Source organism: Salvelinus sp. IW2-2015, linkage group LG15 (assembly GCF_002910315.2).
Source record: "Salvelinus sp. IW2-2015 linkage group LG15, ASM291031v2, whole genome shotgun sequence".
In the NCBI taxonomy this organism is placed as follows: domain Eukaryota; kingdom Metazoa; phylum Chordata; class Actinopteri; order Salmoniformes; family Salmonidae; genus Salvelinus; species Salvelinus sp. IW2-2015.
Window position 1 is genome coordinate 17,331,116 of NC_036855.1, and position 21,043 is coordinate 17,352,158.

At 42.8% G+C, this 21,043-nt stretch overlaps 2 protein-coding genes across 2 annotated transcripts in view; one reads left to right on the forward strand and one right to left on the reverse strand.

Moving 5' to 3' along the window:
* The window catches only part of LOC111975157 (BICD family-like cargo adapter 1), a 25,560-nt gene extending 21,385 nt beyond the window's left edge, over nucleotides 1-4,175 (forward strand). The window contains 1 exon segment of the mRNA XM_024003361.2: nucleotides 676-4,175. Within this exon segment, the coding sequence (XP_023859129.1) occupies nucleotides 676-861 (186 nt within the window). The 3' untranslated portion in view covers nucleotides 862-4,175.
* Nucleotides 4,176-6,302: 2,127 nt separating this feature from the next.
* On the reverse strand, nucleotides 6,303-20,993 carry LOC111974224 (ras-related protein Rab-35). Its single transcript, XM_024001879.2, has 6 exons — nucleotides 20,668-20,993; nucleotides 16,845-16,895; nucleotides 16,582-16,705; nucleotides 9,254-9,378; nucleotides 8,643-8,767; nucleotides 6,303-8,407 (listed from the first exon to the last, which is right to left on the reverse strand). The coding sequence occupies exons 1-6, from the start codon at nucleotides 20,717-20,719 to the stop codon at nucleotides 8,279-8,281; spliced, it is 606 nt and encodes a 201-aa protein (XP_023857647.1). The 5' UTR covers nucleotides 20,720-20,993; the 3' UTR covers nucleotides 6,303-8,278.
* Between the last annotated feature and the right edge of the window lie 50 nt (nucleotides 20,994-21,043).

Genomic DNA, 21,043 nt, shown 5'->3' on the forward strand with positions numbered 1-21,043 from the left:
GCTGCCTTAATTTCCATTGTAGTCCGCGACTATCTTCCATTGTAGTCCGCTGACTGTATTTCCATTGTAGTCCCGCTGATTTATTTCATTGTTGTCCATGACTTATTTTCCTTGTCGTCCATGACTTATTTCCATTGTATCCGCTGACGTTATTTCCATTGTTGTCCTCTGACTTATTTCCCCCCCTCCATTGTAGTCCGCTGACTTATTTTCCATTGTAGTCCGCTGACTTTATTTTTCATTGTTGACCTCTTGCAAAAATCGCAAGTTCCTCAGGGCTCTTTACTGTGTGGCTCTTGTGGTTTCTGATCTAGTGGCCTTTCTCAGCTTCCGTACCACCCTTTCTCCCCTGTGGTACCCCCCTTCTGCATTAGAGGTGAGGTGTGCCATCTCACCCTGGTTCTGTCCTGTGCGACTCTTCCATGCCACGCTGAGCCATTCCATGCTATGGCCTGCTGACTCAACAGAAATGCGCTCACCCATTCTAAGCCATTTGATCACCCAAAACCACCCACTTCCATGCCAATCTGTCACACCATCCTCCTGCCTCCTGTTTCTCTTCTCTAAAACCCCCTGTGTTCTTTAACATGCCCTCACATTCATTTTACCTATCTATCACTACTGTGCTCACCCTCTCTCGCTGTCACTCATTCATTCTGTCTTTCTCTCTCTTAGGATGATATGCACAGTATGATTGATCAGCAGCTTATGGAAAAGCACCAGGAGGAGTGGAGGGTGACCCCCTACACCCTCGCTGGGCCCTCTGGGGGTCGCGGGGGCCCCTCCGGCCAGTCCTCCAGACGAGCCAGTCGTCTCTCCGATGGAGACAAGAGGCTCTTTTCCTTCTTCAARAAGAACTGAGTGCCTCTGGACTGGCCCAAGTGAACGAACACGAGAGAAAAGAACAAGAAAAAGAGATGGAGAAAGAGTAAAGGTAAAGCCAAAGACAAAGGGTAGTGATACAGACTGTCAGACAGGGGGGCTAAAGAGGTTCAGAGGTCATTTGCACTTTATCTGTCCCATCACGCCCTTCCTTACAGACCCGTAAAGAATGAATGAGTAGCACTGTAAGACACCCCCAGAGGCCTTGGCTACAATCCCATAAACACCCATTGGGCTTACATGAACAGGGTTACATATATTACCTCCAAAGAGGTCAGTTCCCTAGTAGTGCCTCCCAGCGTCTTTACCCCACTGCCAAAACTCCAGACTGGGACTGTATGCATACAGTAGGGCTGACTCCTGTGTGCTGTCACAGGCCAAGGAGTCTGGGGAGAGGGTGTTCAATATGGGACTCACCAAGGCCTTGGAGTGGAGGGATTGGGACGGTGGGGCAGGGATCTGGGTAAGGGCGAGAAGGAGAAGGACCAGCCTCTGGGTGGGAAGCAGCATTGTTACAGCTAACTCAGACATGTTCTCAGGTTTATTCATGTGTTCAGGGATTTACAAAGAGGCCTTATTCCCAATCAATACAGTCCAATAGATGGATGTCATTCAATTGGTATGCACTTCACAATTATGATCATGCCAATGCATTGGTTAATATTGTTAAAGGTAGCTCTAACACAACACACCAAAATCACAGAACTTTTGCATTCACAAAAATAAGACAGAAGTGTAAATGTCCAGATCAAGCCACAGGAAATCCATAAACATATCACTTGTCTTTATGTATATTGATCATAAGTTTACCTCAGATCATACTCAATACTGACTGAGCAACCACGGCATGACAAAGTGACACTTACATTTACCAAGCACTGAATGTATGAAAACCAGTCAAAGTGAGTATGGGTCTATCTCAGGTCCATGGACATTTCTACACAGGCCTCTTGTCAGTCTCTGACATCTAAATAAACCTCTAGGCAGCTGTCGTTAGTTGCAGCCTCTATCCAGGTGGACTTCTACAGTTAGAATGTCACGTTTAGCATACATTTGACATACAGAAAGTGATAAGAAAACTGTATTTTCAAACATTGTCTGTGCAATGGCCATGTATCTTCCTCCTAGCTGACCAAATCCTCACAACTGTTTACATTAGTCTAGGTTGAGAAAGGGGAAGTCAAAACGGTTTCTCAGTACGTCTGCAGTGCCTAACTTTGGCAAGTCAAAGGCATCCATATTGTGCGATAGTTAACTGTCAAATGACCATTCATTGGAACACAAAGTAACCTACTCAGTCAGCTACCACCAATCGAGTTCCACAGGAAAACATATTGACAGGGCCTACAGAGTCTTTAGTTATAGTCACAGTAATATAGACAGTCTACTGCCATTCCCATTGCTTCAAAGCTTATGATAGTGGACACTTTATTTCCTAGCTTTTGGGCTTCCATTCATGCCAGTCATACAGAATCTGTGACTCCATATTTGTAGAGTGTGTGTAGATAAATGTGATGCATCTGAAGCCTCATGGAGCGTTTGAGAACGAGACTGGCACGGTCCTCTGACCTCTGTGTGTATTGGAAGTCATATCTCAAGCACCTGAGCAAACCTATGCAGATGTCTTCTCGCCATCTCAATTGGTTAGGTTGTTGATTAGGATAAACCCAAAGAATGGTTATTTTTAAAGAGTTGAGAGTAGGTTGGGATGAAATCAATAGATTTATAAAGGCATACAATGAAAATGTACTCTTTCTTTTTAGAATGATACTTTCATTGTCCCTGTAGTTTTGTTTTGTGTTTTGAGTGTTTACATACAAATTGAGATCTCTGTGGAAAGGGAGAGGAGGGGTGAAGATTGTAGATTCTAAGTTCTTCATGTGACTGTTCAGTTCTGTCCAAGCAATAAGTCATTCTAACTTTCACGCAAATCACAGAATGTTGTTGAAGATAGAGTTATGCTCTTGTATCACAAGTTAGGATTCTGTAAGTCAGTCGACCAATGTTTGAATCAAGTGTTCTCCAGCCAGGCTACAAAAACAAAGTCATTACCAGTTTGCTTCTAACAGGGGTTCTGGGTAGTACTGACATTTTCTACAAAGTAGGATTTGCTTCCATAGCCTTCACTCCAGCCCACAGTTACACTCTTAGATAAAAGGGTTCCAAAAGGGTTCAGCTGTCCCCATAGGAGAACCCTTTTGGTTCCAGGTAGAACCCTTTTGGGTTCCATGTTGAACCATTTTCACAGAGGGTTTGACATGGAACCCAACAGGGTTCTACAAAGGGTTCACCTACTGGGACAGCCAATGACCCTTTAAGGTTCTAGATAGAACCTTTTTTTCCTAAGAGTGTAAAGGAGTGTAAAGAGTGTTTTTGAATTGATCTGAGGGAATGGTTAAGGGGGTCTAACACCAGTAGCTGGTCAGCTCGGAAAGGCACTAACTGGCGACATTATTATATTGGTCAGGAAGCCAACCACACACAGCTAGACTGCAGCCTCAGAACGGAGGGATGAGAAGTATATTCTGCAGGCCAAGCTAGAGGTTGGTTGAACATGGAAGGAGCATTTACCTATATTACGAACGGGATCAAACAACACTTACCATGACCAGAATGTTAGTTCTCATATCCTTGTCTTCTTGAACTCAGCCTCATGGCCTGTTGGCACCAGGTGTTCCTGGACATGGCCTCTGGTCTAAAAGTTTGGCCATTCTGTTCATTCAGGGGGTTGGGGGGGTCGGTTCAAGCTCTGGCCTGTAATTTACATCCATGCATTTGTTTATTCAGTTTAATGTTGTGTACTCTTCATGTATATGTTATGTCCAAAATTACTGTCAATTGTATTGCTTCCATTTCCCATTTGAAAACTATTTTTAAAGCCTGTCTCCTGTCCTCAATTTTATTACCCGTTAACCATCCTGGATGCTGAAGGAAGAGATGTTCTCTTGCGTTGTTTGTTTGTGTGTGTGTTTGTTTGTGTGTGTGTTTGTGTGTGTGTGTTTTTGTGTGTGTTTTGGAAAAAGAAGACATTCCATGGTGTGTCATCTGCTTGTCCTTATGGGCCCTGTTCTTTGGAATTTCACTTGGTCTCAGTGTGTGTGTGTGTGTCTTTTTACAATCACCAATGACAAACATTGTTTGGGTTGCCTGGAACCTTCGAAATAGGTAATTGACCATGAATTTGGGCAATCTGTGGAAGGTCTTGGTATACATTATTTTTGCATCAGTACCCCCATGTCCCCCCTGACTCACCACTATAGACATAGGGTAAGAAACATAGCTTCATGTCAACCTCATTAGTGAACAATCATCAATAATTACATTTTTGCAATTTATCCTTCATAAATGAATGTGGTACTGAACTTAACAGGGCCCACTCTCTCTCCTGACACATTCAATATGTTCCTGTAATGGTAAGGGACCATATACCCTGCCCCAGTCAATTGAATATGGATAATGCACACTGTCATGACACTGAAAGGCAATATCCCAGAACACAAGTGAACTTAGTATCAATGACATTCAGTTTGAAATGTTAAGTGAGAATGAACAAAAGATAAATTACATAAAGCTATATGACTTGACACAGGTTACATATGTGTAAGTGTGGATGTACACTACAGTTCAAAAGTTTGGGGTCACTTAGAAATGTCCTTGTTTTTGAAAGAAAAGCACATTTTTTGTCCATTAAAATAACATCAAATTGATCAGAAATACAGTGTAGACATTGTTAATGTTGTAAATGACTATTGTAGCTGGAAACGGCAGATTTTTAATGGAATATCCACATAGGTATACAGAGGCCCATCATCAGCAACCATCACTCCTGTGTTCCAACGGCATGTTGTGTTAGCTAATCCAGGTATATCATTTGAAAATGCTAATTGATCATTAGAAAACCCTTTTGTAATTATGTTAGCGCAGCTGAAAACTGTTGTCCTGATCCGCAAAACACCAGTCTCAACGTCAATAGTGAAGAGGTGACTCCGGGATGCTGGCCTTCTAGGCAGAGTTGCAAAGGAAAAAGGAAAAGCCATATCTCAGACTGGCCAATAAAAATAAAAGATTAAGATGGGCAAAAGAACACAGGCACTGGACAGAGGAGCAATGCCTAGAATGCCAGCATCCCGGAGTCGCCTCTTCACTGTTGATGTTGAGACTGGTGTTTTGCGGATACTATTTAATGAAGCTGCCAGATGAGGACTTGTGAGACGTCTGTTTCTCAAACTAGACACTCTAATGTTCTTGTCCTCTTGCTCAGTTGTGCCACCGGGTCCTCCCACTCCTCTTTCTATTCTGGTTTGAGCCAGTTTGCTCTGTTCTGTGAAGGGAGATCTTCAGTTTCTTGGCAATTTCTCGCATGGAATAGCCTTCATTTCTCAGAACAAGAATAGACTGACGAGTTTCAGAAGAAAGTTATTTGTTTCTGGCCATTATGAGCCAGTAATCRAACCCACAAATGCTGATGCTCCAGATACTCAACTAGTCTAAAGAAGGCCAGTTTTATTGCTTCTTTAATCATAACAGTTTTCAGCTGCGCTAACATAATTGCAAAAGGGTTTTCTAATGATCGGTTAGCCTTTTAAAATGATAAACTTAGATTAGCTAACACAACGTGGCATTGGAACACAGGAGTGATGGTTGCTGATAATGGGCCTCTGTATGCCTATGTAGATATTCCATTAAAATCTGCCGTTTCCAGCTACAATAGTCATTTACAACATTAACAATGTCTACACTGTATTTCTGATCGATTTGATGTTATTCTAATGGACAAAAACAAGGAAATGTCTAAGTGACCCCAAACTTTTGAACAGTAGTGTATATGTATTTACACATTATGAATATGCATACTCATTCAAATATTGTACACATGACATGACAAACAAATTTTTCCTATATTGATGACACTTTCATAACGAGGTACATAATATTTATGATGGAAGAAATGTGTAAGAGTATGGTTTTATATTCATAGCAAATTACTATTTTTAGTAATGGGGAAAAAATATCCAAATATTGTAAATGAGAAGTGATTTTTCTAGCAATTTTCCAAGGGAAAGTGTACTCAATGAATGTGATTCTATATGTGGAGGCCACTGTGAAAAAATAAAATGGGGACAGAAATAAATAAACTGTCTTGGTAGTGTTCTTACTTTGGCTCCACTCCATGTATTGAGAAAAAGCCCTTGTCTTCTATGGACAAAACTCCATTTATCAGGCCACTTACAGTCAAAGTAACTGAATGCTCTACACTGAGTTCATATAGTTTCATTGTGGTCAACAAGAAAGAAAACAACAGCTTTATAGAAGATATTTAAGTTGCACAATTCCTACATAGTTTTATTAACAAAAAGCAAGAAGACAGAAGCCCAACAACAATCAAGAACAAGCTTCAAATAATTGACAAAAGAGATCAGTCATTGTGTCAAATATTTATTATTTTAAAACGTTTATTGATTAAATTCATGAAGGGAACTGAATAGTACATCTCTTTCTCCAGTGTACAGCAAACCACAGCTGATACGTGTGTTTCAACCATAGCACACGAGGCATGTCAATACATGCACAATTGTGTGTGCGAATGTGTGTATGTTCTGTATATTGAATATAAACACACAACTATATTTATATACACATAATGAATAGAAATCATACAGTCTGGAATTTGATCCCATTTCTCCACTGCTTGGCTTGCATCACCCAGAGCTCAGGTTGTGGCACTGTCATGTTCCCCACCTCAATGGTTGTCTGCTTAGGGTCACGGAGATTTCCTAAACCCACATCATGGCCACCTCAGCCTACACCAGTTACCCTCAAGCAGAGGGAGAGGTATTCAGGGCCCCGATGTGTGTAGGAAAGTACTACGGTCAAGATTCTCATTGCTCCATCACTAATGTCCCCCATAGCAGACCCTCAGGGAGGAACCAGTCTCTCACTGCCAGCCTGCCACACACTCACAGTCAAGCAGAATACTGGATAGTAAGAATTCAGTTAAACAGGTAACCAGATAGTCACAAGTCCAAGATAAAAACATGACGAAACCACCAGGCATACACATTTTGCAAGCTCCTTGATAGCTTATGAATACTAAAATGCATGTCAGATACCTTATACATACCCCTTCAAACAGTGTTAAGTGCTGAACACACACACAAGGCTAACCAGTCAGCTATGGATCAGGATCACTGCACCGACTACAATAAACCTCCCATTTCTTGTCAACACATCCTCCTGGCACAAACCAAATGCACCCTGCACTGATAGATGTTATAATTAAAATGCACCACAAGTGGCGGAAGCTAAGGGGGTTGAATCCATAGCTGTGAGAGGTGCTGATATGAGGTGTTTGGTGCATGGGAGTAGAGGCCAGAGGCTGGAGTGTGGTTAGAGAGTGGTTCCTGGGCTCTCTCCCTGAGGGCTACCTGGGCCCCTACAGACCCGAACCCCAAATTACTACACCCAGTGGGCCTCTATGGCAACAGTCCAATAAGGGACACAGAGTTTCTAACTATTTCATTCACAACATATTGGCAGTATCATTGTTTTAAAAAAGTGGAAGATTTTTTTTTCTTTTAAAAGCAAACTTAGTGCACAATAAGACTGCAGTGAGTGGTGATGGCAGAGCATTGCGTCCCATGGGAGTGGTTCACTGCTCTGAAAATCTCTCTAGAAACCGGTCGTTGGCTAGAGATTAAGGGGAAGAGGAGAAAAAGCTTGGCAAAAAAAAGAGAACCAAAGATAAGATAGAAGTCACCAGTTCTGTCCATTGGATTAGTTGCTAAAGGTTGCCTATCAATCATCATCCTCATGATATTTTCCCATCAAGTCCAAAAACAAACTAGAAGTTCATAATGGGTTGGGATGAGCCATACAGGTGTCTGAAAAGTCAAAATGAAAAATGGACAAAGGTTGTGAACCCCTTCCCCAGTAGAGATGTTTTACTTAGTCCCCCAATCCAACAACAGACCCCACCCCCCAAAAAAACTAAGAAAATCATCCAAAAAAAGTGAGTCCTCCACTTCAGGTGCAGAGTTTCACTTGACTCAATGTCCCGTGTGAAGTGGAATGAGAAGGACAAAATAGATACCGATGTAAGAATATATGCATATAGAAATCTGAGCATTATGGCCATCACGTGTCTGCTTGCAGATCCTTCAAGAAAGGAGGATCACGGTTAAATAGTGCTCATCTGCTGAATTCCAAATAAAACTTCTGACTTCTAATAAAATCTGTACATTTATTTTTTTTCTTCATGATTTTTGTCCAAAGGGGACTTTTTTCCCATTGTATATTTATTAAATCTATCTCGTCTTAACTTATATGCTTGGAGTCCCATCCCGTGTGTGTTCTCTGGAGCAGACGCTGCTGGACTTTGTGAGTGGGTTTGAGTTCGCTAGCAGCACTTTTTCTTTCGTTTACTGTTCTTGGAGAGTTTGACCACGTCGTTCTGTTGCTGCTGCTGCTGCTTGGCCTGCACCTCCTTCTTGGCTCTCAGCACTAGCTCTGTGATGCAGTTAAACATCTATGGGGAAAACACAAAAACAACATGGTGAACGCCATCAACTACAGTTAAACATCTGTGGGGAAATCACAAAACACAATATGGTAAACAATCAACTACATTGTTTTGGATGAGAGATTGTTTTATATTTTCCTCCAATGAAGCAACAACAACCTTACCTTCAAGCCTGTGTTCCATGAACAATTCTACCCACTCAACTTTACTAATATTACAGGGTTCCTGGCCAATGACTTACCTCTTCCACATTGATGTTCTCTTTTGCACTCGTCTCAAAGAGGTTGATGCTCATCTGCTCTGCAAACTTCTGTGCGTCAGTCGTCTCCACCACCTTTGAGTTGGGATCGTCGTTCTTGTTTCCCACTAAGGGAGAATAGGAATAGAAAGACCTTTTTAGCGTTCTGCTCAACTGCATGTAGGATCCATTCAAATCTGTTGCATTTTTTCCAGATTCCTCAGTTTCGTTTTCCCCGGTTTCAGATTATTTTACGTTTTTCACTCTCAAAATTACACTTTTTAATAGATAAACAAAATTGGATGTTCTGTGTTCATGTCGATGCAATAAGTGATAGACAAATGTGTGCACCGCACACAGACAGGGGCATTCCTATTCTGTTGCTTCATTATTTTCATGTCTTATGAGAAACTTGTGCAAATCAATAAATGTTCTAATTAGTTAAAAGCATTCAATAAAAGTTCAACAATTTTTTATATTGTTGAATTCCATTTTAATGTCTGGATTCCGCGATTCTGTCCGCAGCAAGGATTTCATACGGCCCTAAGCAAGGGTCCCTGCTACAACAACACTGCACTGAGTAAAGGTATTTGAAACAGGTGGACTGGACTCACCTAATATTCGACACACGTCATCACAGTTCTGGTTGATTTCATGTAGCCATCGTTTCACATTGACAAAGGATTCGGCACTTGTGACATCATATACCACTATGACCCCATGTGTTCCTCTGTAGTATCTGGAGACAGAGACAGAAAGAGAGAGCAGTCAGCATGTTGACCTCAAGTCCAATAGGGGGAGCCCAACTTCGAGAACAGAGTCACACTATTACACAAACACACATTGGCGATTTCAATCAATCCCAACTAATGTTAACAAAGCAAAGAGTATGATTGAAGACAAATGAGCCCAGGACTGCCCATGCTCACATTAAGTTGCAATGCTTCTTTATGACTTAGACCTTTTCCAATAAATGGCACAATATAAACAATTTATTTCCTTTTGTCATTCCTATAACAGCCAAACTTAACTGAAAGCGTATAACATATACATTGACTCCACATGCTGCTCAGAGTTCAATAATCCATATTAATTATAGTGTTCCTGAAAGGATGAGAGCAAGAAGGAGTGTCTCTGAGGCAGGGTGGGGCAACGGTCAGCAGGAAGCCAGGGATAATGCTCACCACAGTTTTCCTTTGAAGACGAAAGAGTCCAGTGGACTATGACAAAGACTGATGTACAGGTAATTGCCAAAATAAAAGGAAACACTTGAGTAAATGAGGGATAAAGTATATTGAAAGCAGGTACTTCCACACAGGTGTGGTTCCTGAGTCCAGTCATCATGAAGTGCTTTAAGAGACTAGACAAGGATCACATCACCTCCACCTCACCTGCCACCCTAGACCCACTTCACTTTGCTTACCGCCCCAATAGATCCACAGACAATGCAATCGCCACCACACTGCACACTGTCCTGTCCCATCTGGACAAGAGGCATACCTATGTAAGAATGCTGTTCATCGACTATAGCTCAGCATTCAACACCATAGTACAAGCTCGAGGCCCTGGGTCTGAACACTACCCTGTGCAATTGGGTCCTGGACTTCCTGACGGGTTGCCCCCAGGTGGTGAAGGTAGGAAACAACACCTTTTCGCTGATCCTCAACACTGGGGTCCCACAAGGGTGTGTGCTCAGCCCCCTCTGTCATTCCCTGTTCACCCATGACTAGCTGGACAAGCACGCCTCCAACTCAATCATCAAGTTTGCAGACGACACAACAGTAGTAGGCTTGATTACCAACAACAATGAGGCAGCCTACAGGGAGGAGGCGAGGGCCCTGGGAGTGTGGTGCCAGGAAAATAACCTCTCACCCAACGTCCACAAAACTAAGGAGATGATCGTGGACTTCAGGAAACAGCAGAGGGGACCGCAGTGGAGAAGGTGGAAAGGTTCAAATTCCTCGGCGTACACGTCACTGACGATCTGAAATGGTTCACCAACACAGACAGTCGGGTGAAGAAGGCGCTTCAACCTCAGGAGTCTAAAGAAATTTGGCTTAACACCTAAAACCCTCACAAACTTTTACAGATTTTACCTTTATTAAACTAGGCAAGTCGGTTAAGAACAAATTCTTATTTTCAATGACGACCTAGGAACAGTGGGTTAACTGCCTGTTCAGGGGCAGAACGACAGATTTGTACCTTGTCAGCTCGGGGATTTGAACTTGCAACCTTTCGGTTACTAGTCCCCAACGCTCTAACCACTAGGCTACCCTGCCGCCCCAAGATGCACAATTGAGAGCATCCTGTCGGGCTGTATCACCGCCGGGTACTGCAACTGCATAGCCCACAACCGCAAAGCTCTCCAGAGGGTGGTGCGGTCTGCCCAACGCATTACCGGGGGCAAACTTCCAGCCCTCCTGGACACCTACAGCTCCTCTGATGTCACAGGAAGGCCAAAAAGATCATCAAGGACATCAACCACCCGAGCCACTGCCTGTTCACCCCGCTATCATCCGGAAGGCAAGGTCAGTACAGGTGCATCAAAGCCGGGACCGAGAGACTGACAAACAGCTTCTATCTCAAGGCCATCAGACTGCTAAACAGCCATCACTAGCACATCAGAGGAGGCTGTCTATAGACATAGATTAGGGATCACTATCCACTTTAATAATGTCCTGTATCTAGCATTACTCATCCCATACGTATAAACTGCACTCCACACTATTCTACGGTATCTTAGTCACTTTAAAATTGTGTTTACATATTGCATCACCCATTTCATATGTACAGTTGAAGTCGGTTAGGACATTTTTTTACAGACAGATTATTTCACTTAGTCACAATTCTAGTGGGTCAGAAGTTTACATACACTATGTTGACTGTGCCTTTAACTTCTTATGGCTGCAGGGGCAGTATTGAGTAGCTTGGATGAAAGGTGCACAAAGGTGCCCAGAGTAAACAGCTTGCTCCTCAGTCATAGTTGCAAATATATGCATATTATTATTAGTATTGGATAGAAAACACTCTGAAGTTTCTAAAACTGTTTGAATTATGTTTGTGAGTATAACAGAACTCATATGGCAGGCAAAAACCTGAGAAAAAATCCAAACAGGAAGTGGAAATTCTGAGGCTGGTCGATTTTCAACCAAGATCCCATTGAAATCACAGCGAGATATCGATGAGTTTGCACTTCCTACGGCTTCCACTAGATGTCAACAGTCTGTAGAACCTTTTCTGATGCCTCTACTGTGAAGGGGGCCGAATGAGAGGGGAATTAGTCAGGTCTGCCATGACCTGACCATTCTTTGACCATGCGCGTTCACATGAGAGGGAGCTCTGTTCCATCGCTCATCTGAAGTCAATGTAATTCTCCGGTTGGAACATTATTTGTTAAAAACATTCTAAAGATTGATTCAATACATCGTTTGACATGTTTCTACTGACTGTTACGGAACTTTTGGACATTTCGTCAGCTTTTAGTGAACGCGCTTCCTGACGTTGGATTTGTTTACCAAACACGCTACAAAAATAGCTATTTGGACATAAATGATGGACATTACCGAACAAAACAAACATTTCTTGTGGAAGTGGGAGTCCTGGGAGTGCATTCCGACGAAGATCAGCAAAGGTAAGTGAAGATTTATAATGCTTTTTAACTGCACAATTTGGCGGGTAACTGTAAAGCTTGCTTTTGTGGCTGAACGCTGTTTTCAGATTATTGAATATTGTCTTTTGCCGTAAAGCTTTTTGAAATCTGACACAGCGGTTGCATTAAGAACAAGTGTATCTTTAATTCTATGTAAAACATGTATCTTTCATCAAAGTTTATGATGAGTGTTTCTGTTATTTGGCTCTGCAATTTGGAGGCATTTCTGAACATGGCGCCAATGTAAACTGAGGTTTTTGGATATAAATATGAACTTAATCGAACAAGACATATATGTATTATGTAACATGAAGTCCTATGAGTGTCATCTGATGAAGATCATCAAAGGTTAGTGATTCATTTTATCTCTATTTGTGCTGAGTTGGTGGTGACCTAACATAATCGTTTGTGGTGCTTTCACTGAAAAGCCTATTTGAAATTGGACACTTTGGTGGGATTAACAACAAGATTACCTTTAAAATGGTATAAGATACATGTATGTTTGAGGAATTTTAATTATGAGATTTCTGTTGTTTGAATTTGGCGCCCTGCACTTTCACTGGCTGTTGTCATATCGATCCCGTTAACGGGATTTCAGCCATAAGAAGTTAAACAGCTTGGAAAATTCCATGTCATGGCTTTAGAAGCTTCTGATAGGCTAATTGACATAATTTGAGTCAATTGGGGGTGTACCTGTAAGGCCTAACTTCAAACTCAGTGCCTCTTTGCTTGACATCATGGGAAAATCAAAAGAAGTCAGCCAAAACCTCAGATTTTTTTTTGCAGACCTCCACAAGTCTGGTTAATCTTTGGGAGCAATTTCCAAACGCCTGAAGGTACCACGTTCATCTGTACAAATAATAGTACGCAAGTATAAACACCACGGGACCACGCAGCCATCATACCGCTCAGGAAGGAGACGAGTTCTGTCTCCTAGAGATGAACGTACTTTGGCGCGAAAAGTGCAAATCAATCCCAGAACAGAAGCAAAGGACCTTGTGAAGATGCTGGAGGAAACGGGTACAAAAGTTTCTATATCCATAGTAAAACGAGTCCTATATCGACATAACCTGAAAGGCCGCTCAGCAAGGAAGAAGCCACTGCTCCAAAACCGACATAAAAAAATCAGACTACGGTTTGCAACTGCACATGGGGACAAAGATCGTACTTTTTGGAGAAATGTCCTCTGGTCTGATGAAACAAAAATAGAACTGTTTGGCCATAATGACCATCGTTATGTTTGGAGCAAAAAGGGTGAGGCTTGCAAGCCGAAGAACACCATCCCAACCATGAAGCACGGGGGTGGCAGCATCATGTTGTGGGGGTGCTTTGCTGCAGGAGGGGCTGGTGCACTTCACAAAATAGATGGCATCATGAGGTAGGAAAATTATGTGGATATATTGAAGCAACATCTCAAGACATCAGTCAGGAAGTTAAAGCTTGGTCGCAAATGGGTCTTCCAAATGGACAATGACCCCAAGCATACTTCCAAAGTTGTGGCAAAATGGCTTAAGGACAACAAAGTATTGGAGTGGCCATCACAAAGCCCTGACCTCAGGAGCTGTCTCTTATACACATCTAGATGTGTATAAGAGACAGGTCAGGAGGAATGGGCCAAAATTCACCCAACTTATTGTGGAAAGCTTGTGGAAACGTTTGACCCAAGGTAAACAATTTTAAAGGCAATCCTACCAAATACTAATTGAGTGTATGTAAACTTCTGACCCACTGGGAATGTGATGAAAGAAATAAAAGCTGAAATAAATCATTCTCTCTACTATTATTCTGACATTTCACATTCTTAAAATAAAGTGGGGATCCTAACTGACCTAAGACATGGAATTTTTATTAGGATTAAATGTCAGGAATTGTGAAAAACAGAGTTTAAATGTATTTGGCTAAGGTGTATGTAAACTTCCGACTTCCAACTGTATATGTATATATATATTCTTAATCCATTCCTTACTTAGATTTACGTGCATTTTGGGTATATGTTGTGAAACTGTGAGATATTACTGCACTGTCAGAACTAGAAGCACAAGCATTTCGCTCCACCCGCAATAACATCTGCTAAACACGTATGTGACCAATAAAATTTAATTTGAGTTAATTAAGCAATTAACATCCCATCATGCTTAGAGTCATGTATAAAAATTCCCAGTTACCTTTTAGCCATGGTAGCTAAAATAATAGGCATCTCAGCGACTTTGAAAGAGGGGTCTCAAAGGAGCACAGGGGGTTTAAAGTGTGTGTGTGTGTCGACTCACTCACCAGATCTCAACCCAATTGAACACGGGATGGGAGATGCTGTAGTGGTGCCTGAGACAGCGTCTTTCACCACCATAAGCAACAAAACACCAGATTAAGCAATTTCTCGTGGGAGAATGGTGTCACATCCCTCCAGTAGATTTCCGGACATTTCAAATCTATGCCAAGACGCAATGAAGATGTTCTGGCGGGTCGTGGTGGCCCAGCGTCCTATTAAGACACTTTATGCTGGGGTTTCCTTTATTTTGGCAGTTACCTGTATATAGGCTATACAGAGCTGGAAGTAGGGGACAGCCACAGTATTCATGAACAACATTTTTTTGTCTGAATAAGTTTGACTAGGACCCAAAATGAGGGTGCATCCCCAATCTCACTGCACCACACACACAAAAAGCACAATAGGCCTTTCAAAGGGGAGGGTGGGGTGGTGTGGTGTGTGTGTTTGTGTGAGATATTGTAATGGCCTGTCACACACAGCCCAGGAGTAATGGGGCAGTCAGCGGGGGTGTTCTGCACAGATGAATGGAGAACCACAAACACACAGTGGGCGCTGGAGCCAGACTCCAGTCCCTCCTCACACACACATGCTGCTGTCCACAAAGACACACAGACAAACATATGGCAGCTACTGGACTGTGACTGACAGAAGGACATATGGCAAAATACACCCTGGGTGGGCTGACCATTTACCTTACAGCGGTGGGGTTTCCCACTCCAGCACGCAGGGCTCTGTGAGCCATCTCTATCCTGAAATTCACATAGACCTAATGAGGCACCATGCCACTCTACTTCTCCACAATTAACAATCAGCGAAATCAACCCAGCAGTAGCACTCTCCACCTCCCTCCTCACACAGCCAGGTTCCCTCAACTCAGTAGAAAACACACACTGAATCCATGCTGTAGACTTGTAGAGGTTTTCCCATAGGAAAACCAGCAGCTCTGTTTCTGAGGAGAAATTGACAAATTTCCCAGGGGGCTTGGGAAACATGCACAGGTTCAAATGCCTCTCTTTCTCAACACCTTTGAGTGTCTCCTGTTACTCACTGTCGTTATTGTAAATTGAGTGAATGGCCAAAGCAGCAAGGTTTTTACTATCTCCACTCTGTCATAGTCGCAGGTCATCAAAGCCAAACAGTGTCAAAGTATTGTACCGTCCGTCAAAGTCCAAAAGGAGTGAATGTTTTTTTATATGCTGTCCTATCCATGACAAACTGAGAGCAGTGCGAGTCAGCCGGTTGTTAGATAATTCTCACTAGCTCACAGACCTTTACCCTACCCTCCTGAGTGACGGCATTCTTGTTCAGGAATACTAACTGCTCATTACTACACATATTTCTCATGACAGAGAGGAGAAAGGCTGGGCACACTCTCTCAGCCACTCCAGCTTAGGAAGCACTCGCTTGAGAGAAAATACCTGCCATAGTAAAAAATAAACAAAAAAGATTATGAATTCAGAGAGGAATGTCTTCCAATTCGGTCATTGTTAGTTATTAGTGCCACAATTTTAAAAAGGCAATGACCATATTCCACTTGGCAAAAAAAAGAAATGATCTGATAGCCAGAGCAATACCTGCGTCCCAAGAAACCCAGGCTCTACACAAGTAATTATCTGTCAAACATGGAGCCGAAATACACAACGGACAGAAAATGAGAAACATGTGGACAATGGAGGCAAGCACAAGAACATTTTTAAAAAGGAAGAAAATAAATTGCATTGGCACTAATTCTGCAATAGAAATAAAAACAAGGGGAAACAACGCAAATCCATGAGGATGACACCCGAGTGAGAGAGCCATTGAGCTCCAACCTTTACCGTCCTATAATTCTGTGACTAAAATCCGCCTGTTACTAAAATGTGTAATTAAGGTCTGTGGGAAATTCCAAAAAGAGCATGGAAATGATTCTAGTCTTTGAGAAGTACTTGCTCAAACTATCATAAAAGTTGGCCTCGTAAAAAAATACTGCAAAAATACTGCAGCTCTGTTATTTTGTGTGTGTGTTAGTCATCCCTGCCTGTACTTACGTGGAGGTGATGGTGCGGAAGCGCTCCTGTCCTGCCGTATCCCAGATCTGCAGCTTCACCTTCTCCCCATTGATCTCCACTGTCCGGATCTTGAAGTCCACTCCAATCGTGGTGATGTAGCTACCTGCAAACAACAACAACACAAGTTATGAGACCCAGTGTCTGATTTTGCAAGGCAAATACTCACTGTACGTAGTGTGGGTTGGACAGTTGTTCATATACAACAGAACAAACAACTTATAACCTGATAGATTTACTCTTACCTGAAAATGTGTTGTCTGCAAACCGCAGGAGGAGACTGCTCTTCCCCACTCCTGAAATGAAGAGGAAAATGACAGGTTGAGAGTCAGATTAAAAAGGCTTACAACTCAGTAGATTTGATATCTTACCACCCTTTAATTATGACATTTAGGCTACACAGAGGTTTTCATGAGTAAGCTAATTTGAAGGAAGATGTAGATTTATCTGACTTCGAGTTATGTTTTGTAAACATATGCTTGCCACCGTGCCACCAAAGAGTCATTAGATTTCCATAGCTCTGTTTTTCTCAGACCATGAAAGAGCCAGGAGGAATAACAGAGGACCATAACCACCTAAAACTAGGCTGGTGTGTTCCTGACCTCTGTGGTACAGGTACACTATATATACACAAAAGTATGTGGACATCCCTTCATATTAGTGACTTTTTAGGCTATTTCAGCCACACCCGTTGCTGACAGGTGTATAAAATCAAGCACACCGCCATGCAATCTCCATAGACAAACATTGACAGTAGAATGGCTTTACTGAAGAGCTCAGCTACTTTCAAAGTGGCACCGTCATAGGATGCCACCTCCCCAACAAGTCAGTTCATCAAATTTCTGCCCCGCTAGAGCTGCCCTGGTCAAGCGTGAATGCATATAACCGTAAACGTCTAGGAGCAACAATAGCTCAGCCGCGAAGTGGTAGGCCACACAAGCTCACAGAACGGGACCGACGAGCGCTAAAGCACGTAGCAATTTTTTTATTTTTATATTGTCTGTCCTCAGTGTGCAACACTCACTACCGAGTTCCAAACTGCCTCTGGAAGCAACGTCAGCACAATAAGTGCTCGTCGGGAGCTTCATGAAATGGATTTCCATGGCTGAGCATCCGCACACAAGCCTAAGGTCACTATGCGCAATACCAAGCATCGGCTGGAGTGGTGTAAAGCTCGCCGCCATTGGACTCTGGAAACGCGTTCTCTGGAGTGATGATTCACGCTTCAACATCTGGCAGCCCGACGGAAGAATCTGGGTTGGTGGATGACAGGAGAACGCTACCAGCCTGAGTGCCAACTGTAAAGTTTGGTGGAGGAGGAATAATCGTGTGGGGCTGTTTTTCATGGTTTGGGTTAGGCCCCTTAGTTCCAGTGAAGGGAAATCTTAACGCTACAGCATACAATGACATACTAGACAATTCTGTGCTTCCAACTCTGTGGCAACAGTTTGGGGAAGGCCCTTTCCTGTTTCAGCATGACAATGCCTACGTGCACAAAGCGAGGTCCATACAGAAATAGTTTGTCGAGATCGGTGTGGAAGAACTTGACTGGCCTGGTCAGAGCCCTGACCTCAACTCCATCAAACACCTTTGGGATGAATTGAAAGCTGACGGCGAGCCAGGCCTAATCACCCAACATCAGTGCCCGACCTCACTAATGCTCGAGTATGAATGGAAGTAAGTCCCTGCAGCAATGTTCCAACATCTAGTGGAAAGCCTTCCCAGAAGAGTGGAGGCTGTTACAGCAGCAAAGGTGGGACCAACTCTATATTAATGCCATGATTTCTGAATGAGATCTTTAACAAGAAGGTGTCCACATACTTCTGGTCATGTAGTGTATATTAGCACAGTCAGTCAGCCAGGCCTTGACAGCATGCACTCAGACAAATACATGCCATCTAGTCCATTTATAAAAGACAGTGACAGCTGAACTCTGCATAACCTGTAGTAGGTTTAAGATCACAATAATATAGAGGTGATGGTTTGCAACAAATTATGCTGGTACAGTTAATAACATCCCGTGTTGCAAATTACTTTGTACTTTGTGAACCAATCAGTAATAAGATAACACTTTCAGCGAATTCCCCAAGAGGCACAGACAGGCGGCTAGCCAACTGTCAGATGAGGAGTTGGCCAAAATGTCAGAGCTGAACTGTGAGTCCAGGCAGAGGTACTAACAGCTCAGATCAGTTGCTAGCTAAATGTAATGTGATCATGCCTAGCTGCGGTTGATTGGTCCTGAGTTAAAAGCCCATCAGAAAACAAATCCCTCTGATCATTCACTGAGTCTTGTTGTTCACTTTCACCAGACAGCATTACTTGCAGCTACAAGAAACAGATAGTTTTCTCTCTGTGGGTAACAATACTTACATCTGTCGGCCACTAACAACCACATCACCATATCATTGCTACCTTTTAATCAGGCTCTGTCGTAAGCCAGGAAAATCCATCTTTGTTTTGAATGATGGACTGGACAGTCCAGTAGTCAGTCTTGTTAACAGTGAATGATATCAATGACTGAGTGAGTCTAGGGTAAACCTGTAGAATCTCTGGTACCTGGCAGGTCCATTACCCATCTCTGGTCTTACTGGTAAAACAGCCTTCAGTGATACCTGGAGGACTATTATCGGTCTGTGAAGGAGTACCTAGCTGTCATATAGGAACATGTGGTCAAGATATAGTCCCTAAATGTGTCTAGGATGATAAACAAAAGCAAAAGCACAAGTTACAAAATACAGTATGTCATTCAAAATCATCAATGCTGTATTTAAACTAGTTAACAAACGTGAGGCACAGTAGCCTGACAGTTGTTTTCTGCTTTGTTGTTGTCATGCAAAACTTGACCTCTGTCAGTCCAAATAATAGTTTTCCTTGACCAATTAACTGCAGAGGGACCATGAGGTGCAGAAAGGGACCCTTGATCTGAGCTCCTAAACCCTATATGTGTCAGATCGATCTCAGCAACAATTGCATGTGTAAGTGTGACAGGGGAGGGGACAGGGTTTACAATTTCTCTGAATCTCATAACAGCGGTGCTAATACTGGTACCAGACTGCAGCTGAGGGGACACAGGCCCCTGTGTGTCTGTGGTACTAAGGGGACTGCTTTCTTTCCCACTATTGTGATCAGCTAGCTGACAGGGTAGTGCCAGGACCGGGAGTGTCAATGGATCTTTCCTAACAAAGGGATTGTGAAGTTGTCAAATGTGAATTTATGTTTTCACCTGAATGCAACAGTCTTTAAAAAAATATGAGTAGGAGGTAGAAAAAACAGCACATGATGTGGTAGTATTGTTCTTAGCTAATATACCTCATACACTGGACTTCTGGCATTTAGTTGGATCTTGATAGTATGAATGTTTAATTACTGCCTCATTTGTCTACTAGGCCCTAACCAGGGAGCATCTAGAAATCATTCAAGCCAAGGTTATTGTAAACAACTCTGCACTTCACATTTTAATATGCAATTACGAACATAACTACTACTGAAAATATATATATATWTTTTTTACTACCACACTGACAAGCCACCTAGCTAGTTGACACAGCAGGATAACGGTTGGTTAACAACTTCAATGGAGCCGCTAGCTACTGGGATAAAATAAAAACACTAGCCAGTAAGTATTTAACGTTAGCTGACTAGCGAACTGTAGTGTAACTATAACTAGTAATCTAATAGCACTTTGCTAGCTTTACGAAGTAATGTAAACATTTAGTTACAATGTACACACTTGGAACACCATAATACTTGGGTAGTCAAGTATCCCGCTAAATAACATTCTTAGAATGGTTGGAATTCGTCCCAGTATAGACGCTAATACCCTATCGTGCAGCGAGCGATATCCGGCCTGATCGGCTGACATGTCCAGCCTGCGATACACAACCTCCGCCCTAGTCACCGCTCTTTCCCATTGCTCGAAAATATTGGATGTGGACTTTTAAAACGAAGACGTCAATTTAAAACTGAGTCCAAAATCACGTTATGAACCTCGACCTACATTTCTGCGACTCGTCGTGTAAAAACCTGGAAAGGCCCATTTCCCGTCACACATCCCCGGTATTCGCTTACCACTGTCACCGATGATGAGCAGCTTGAAGAGGTAATCGTAGTCCCTGGCCATGCCGGTAGTTGGTGGGTCACCCCGCCTTTTGCTGTTACTTTGGTCTTCCTCTCGAATTGCTGTCTGTACCCTTGGCTTGTAATTCACCAACCCTACCCCCGATATGAATGAGTGATTACTCCCGATGCCCAATTGCTAGCCCCGGAGCCGGCGGCCTTTTTATCGGGTATTCGCGGTGTCAGCAATCCTCTCCCTCTGCTGCAAATAGCCGGAAACTCCGCTTCCTTCTCTGGTAGTTACTGCACAGTGTTGTGCACCCAACCCTACGCGAACCATGCTCACTGCGCAGACGCACGACAAAGTGGGCCCATTGATTCTAGCCAC

Excerpts from the sequence above, each read along its gene's own strand:
- LOC111974224 (XM_024001879.2), bottom strand. The coding sequence starts at position 20,719 with ATGGCCAGGGACTACGATTACCTCTTCAAGCTGCTCATCATCGGTGAC. Across the intron at positions 9,379-16,581 it reads TTCCGCACCATCACCTCCAC|ATACTACAGAGGAACACATG; the intron begins GTAAGTACAGGC and ends CTCTGTCTCCAG. Across the intron at positions 8,408-8,642 it reads AGAACATCAATGTGGAAGAG|ATGTTTAACTGCATCACAGA; the intron begins GTAAGTCATTGG and ends TTTTCCCCATAG.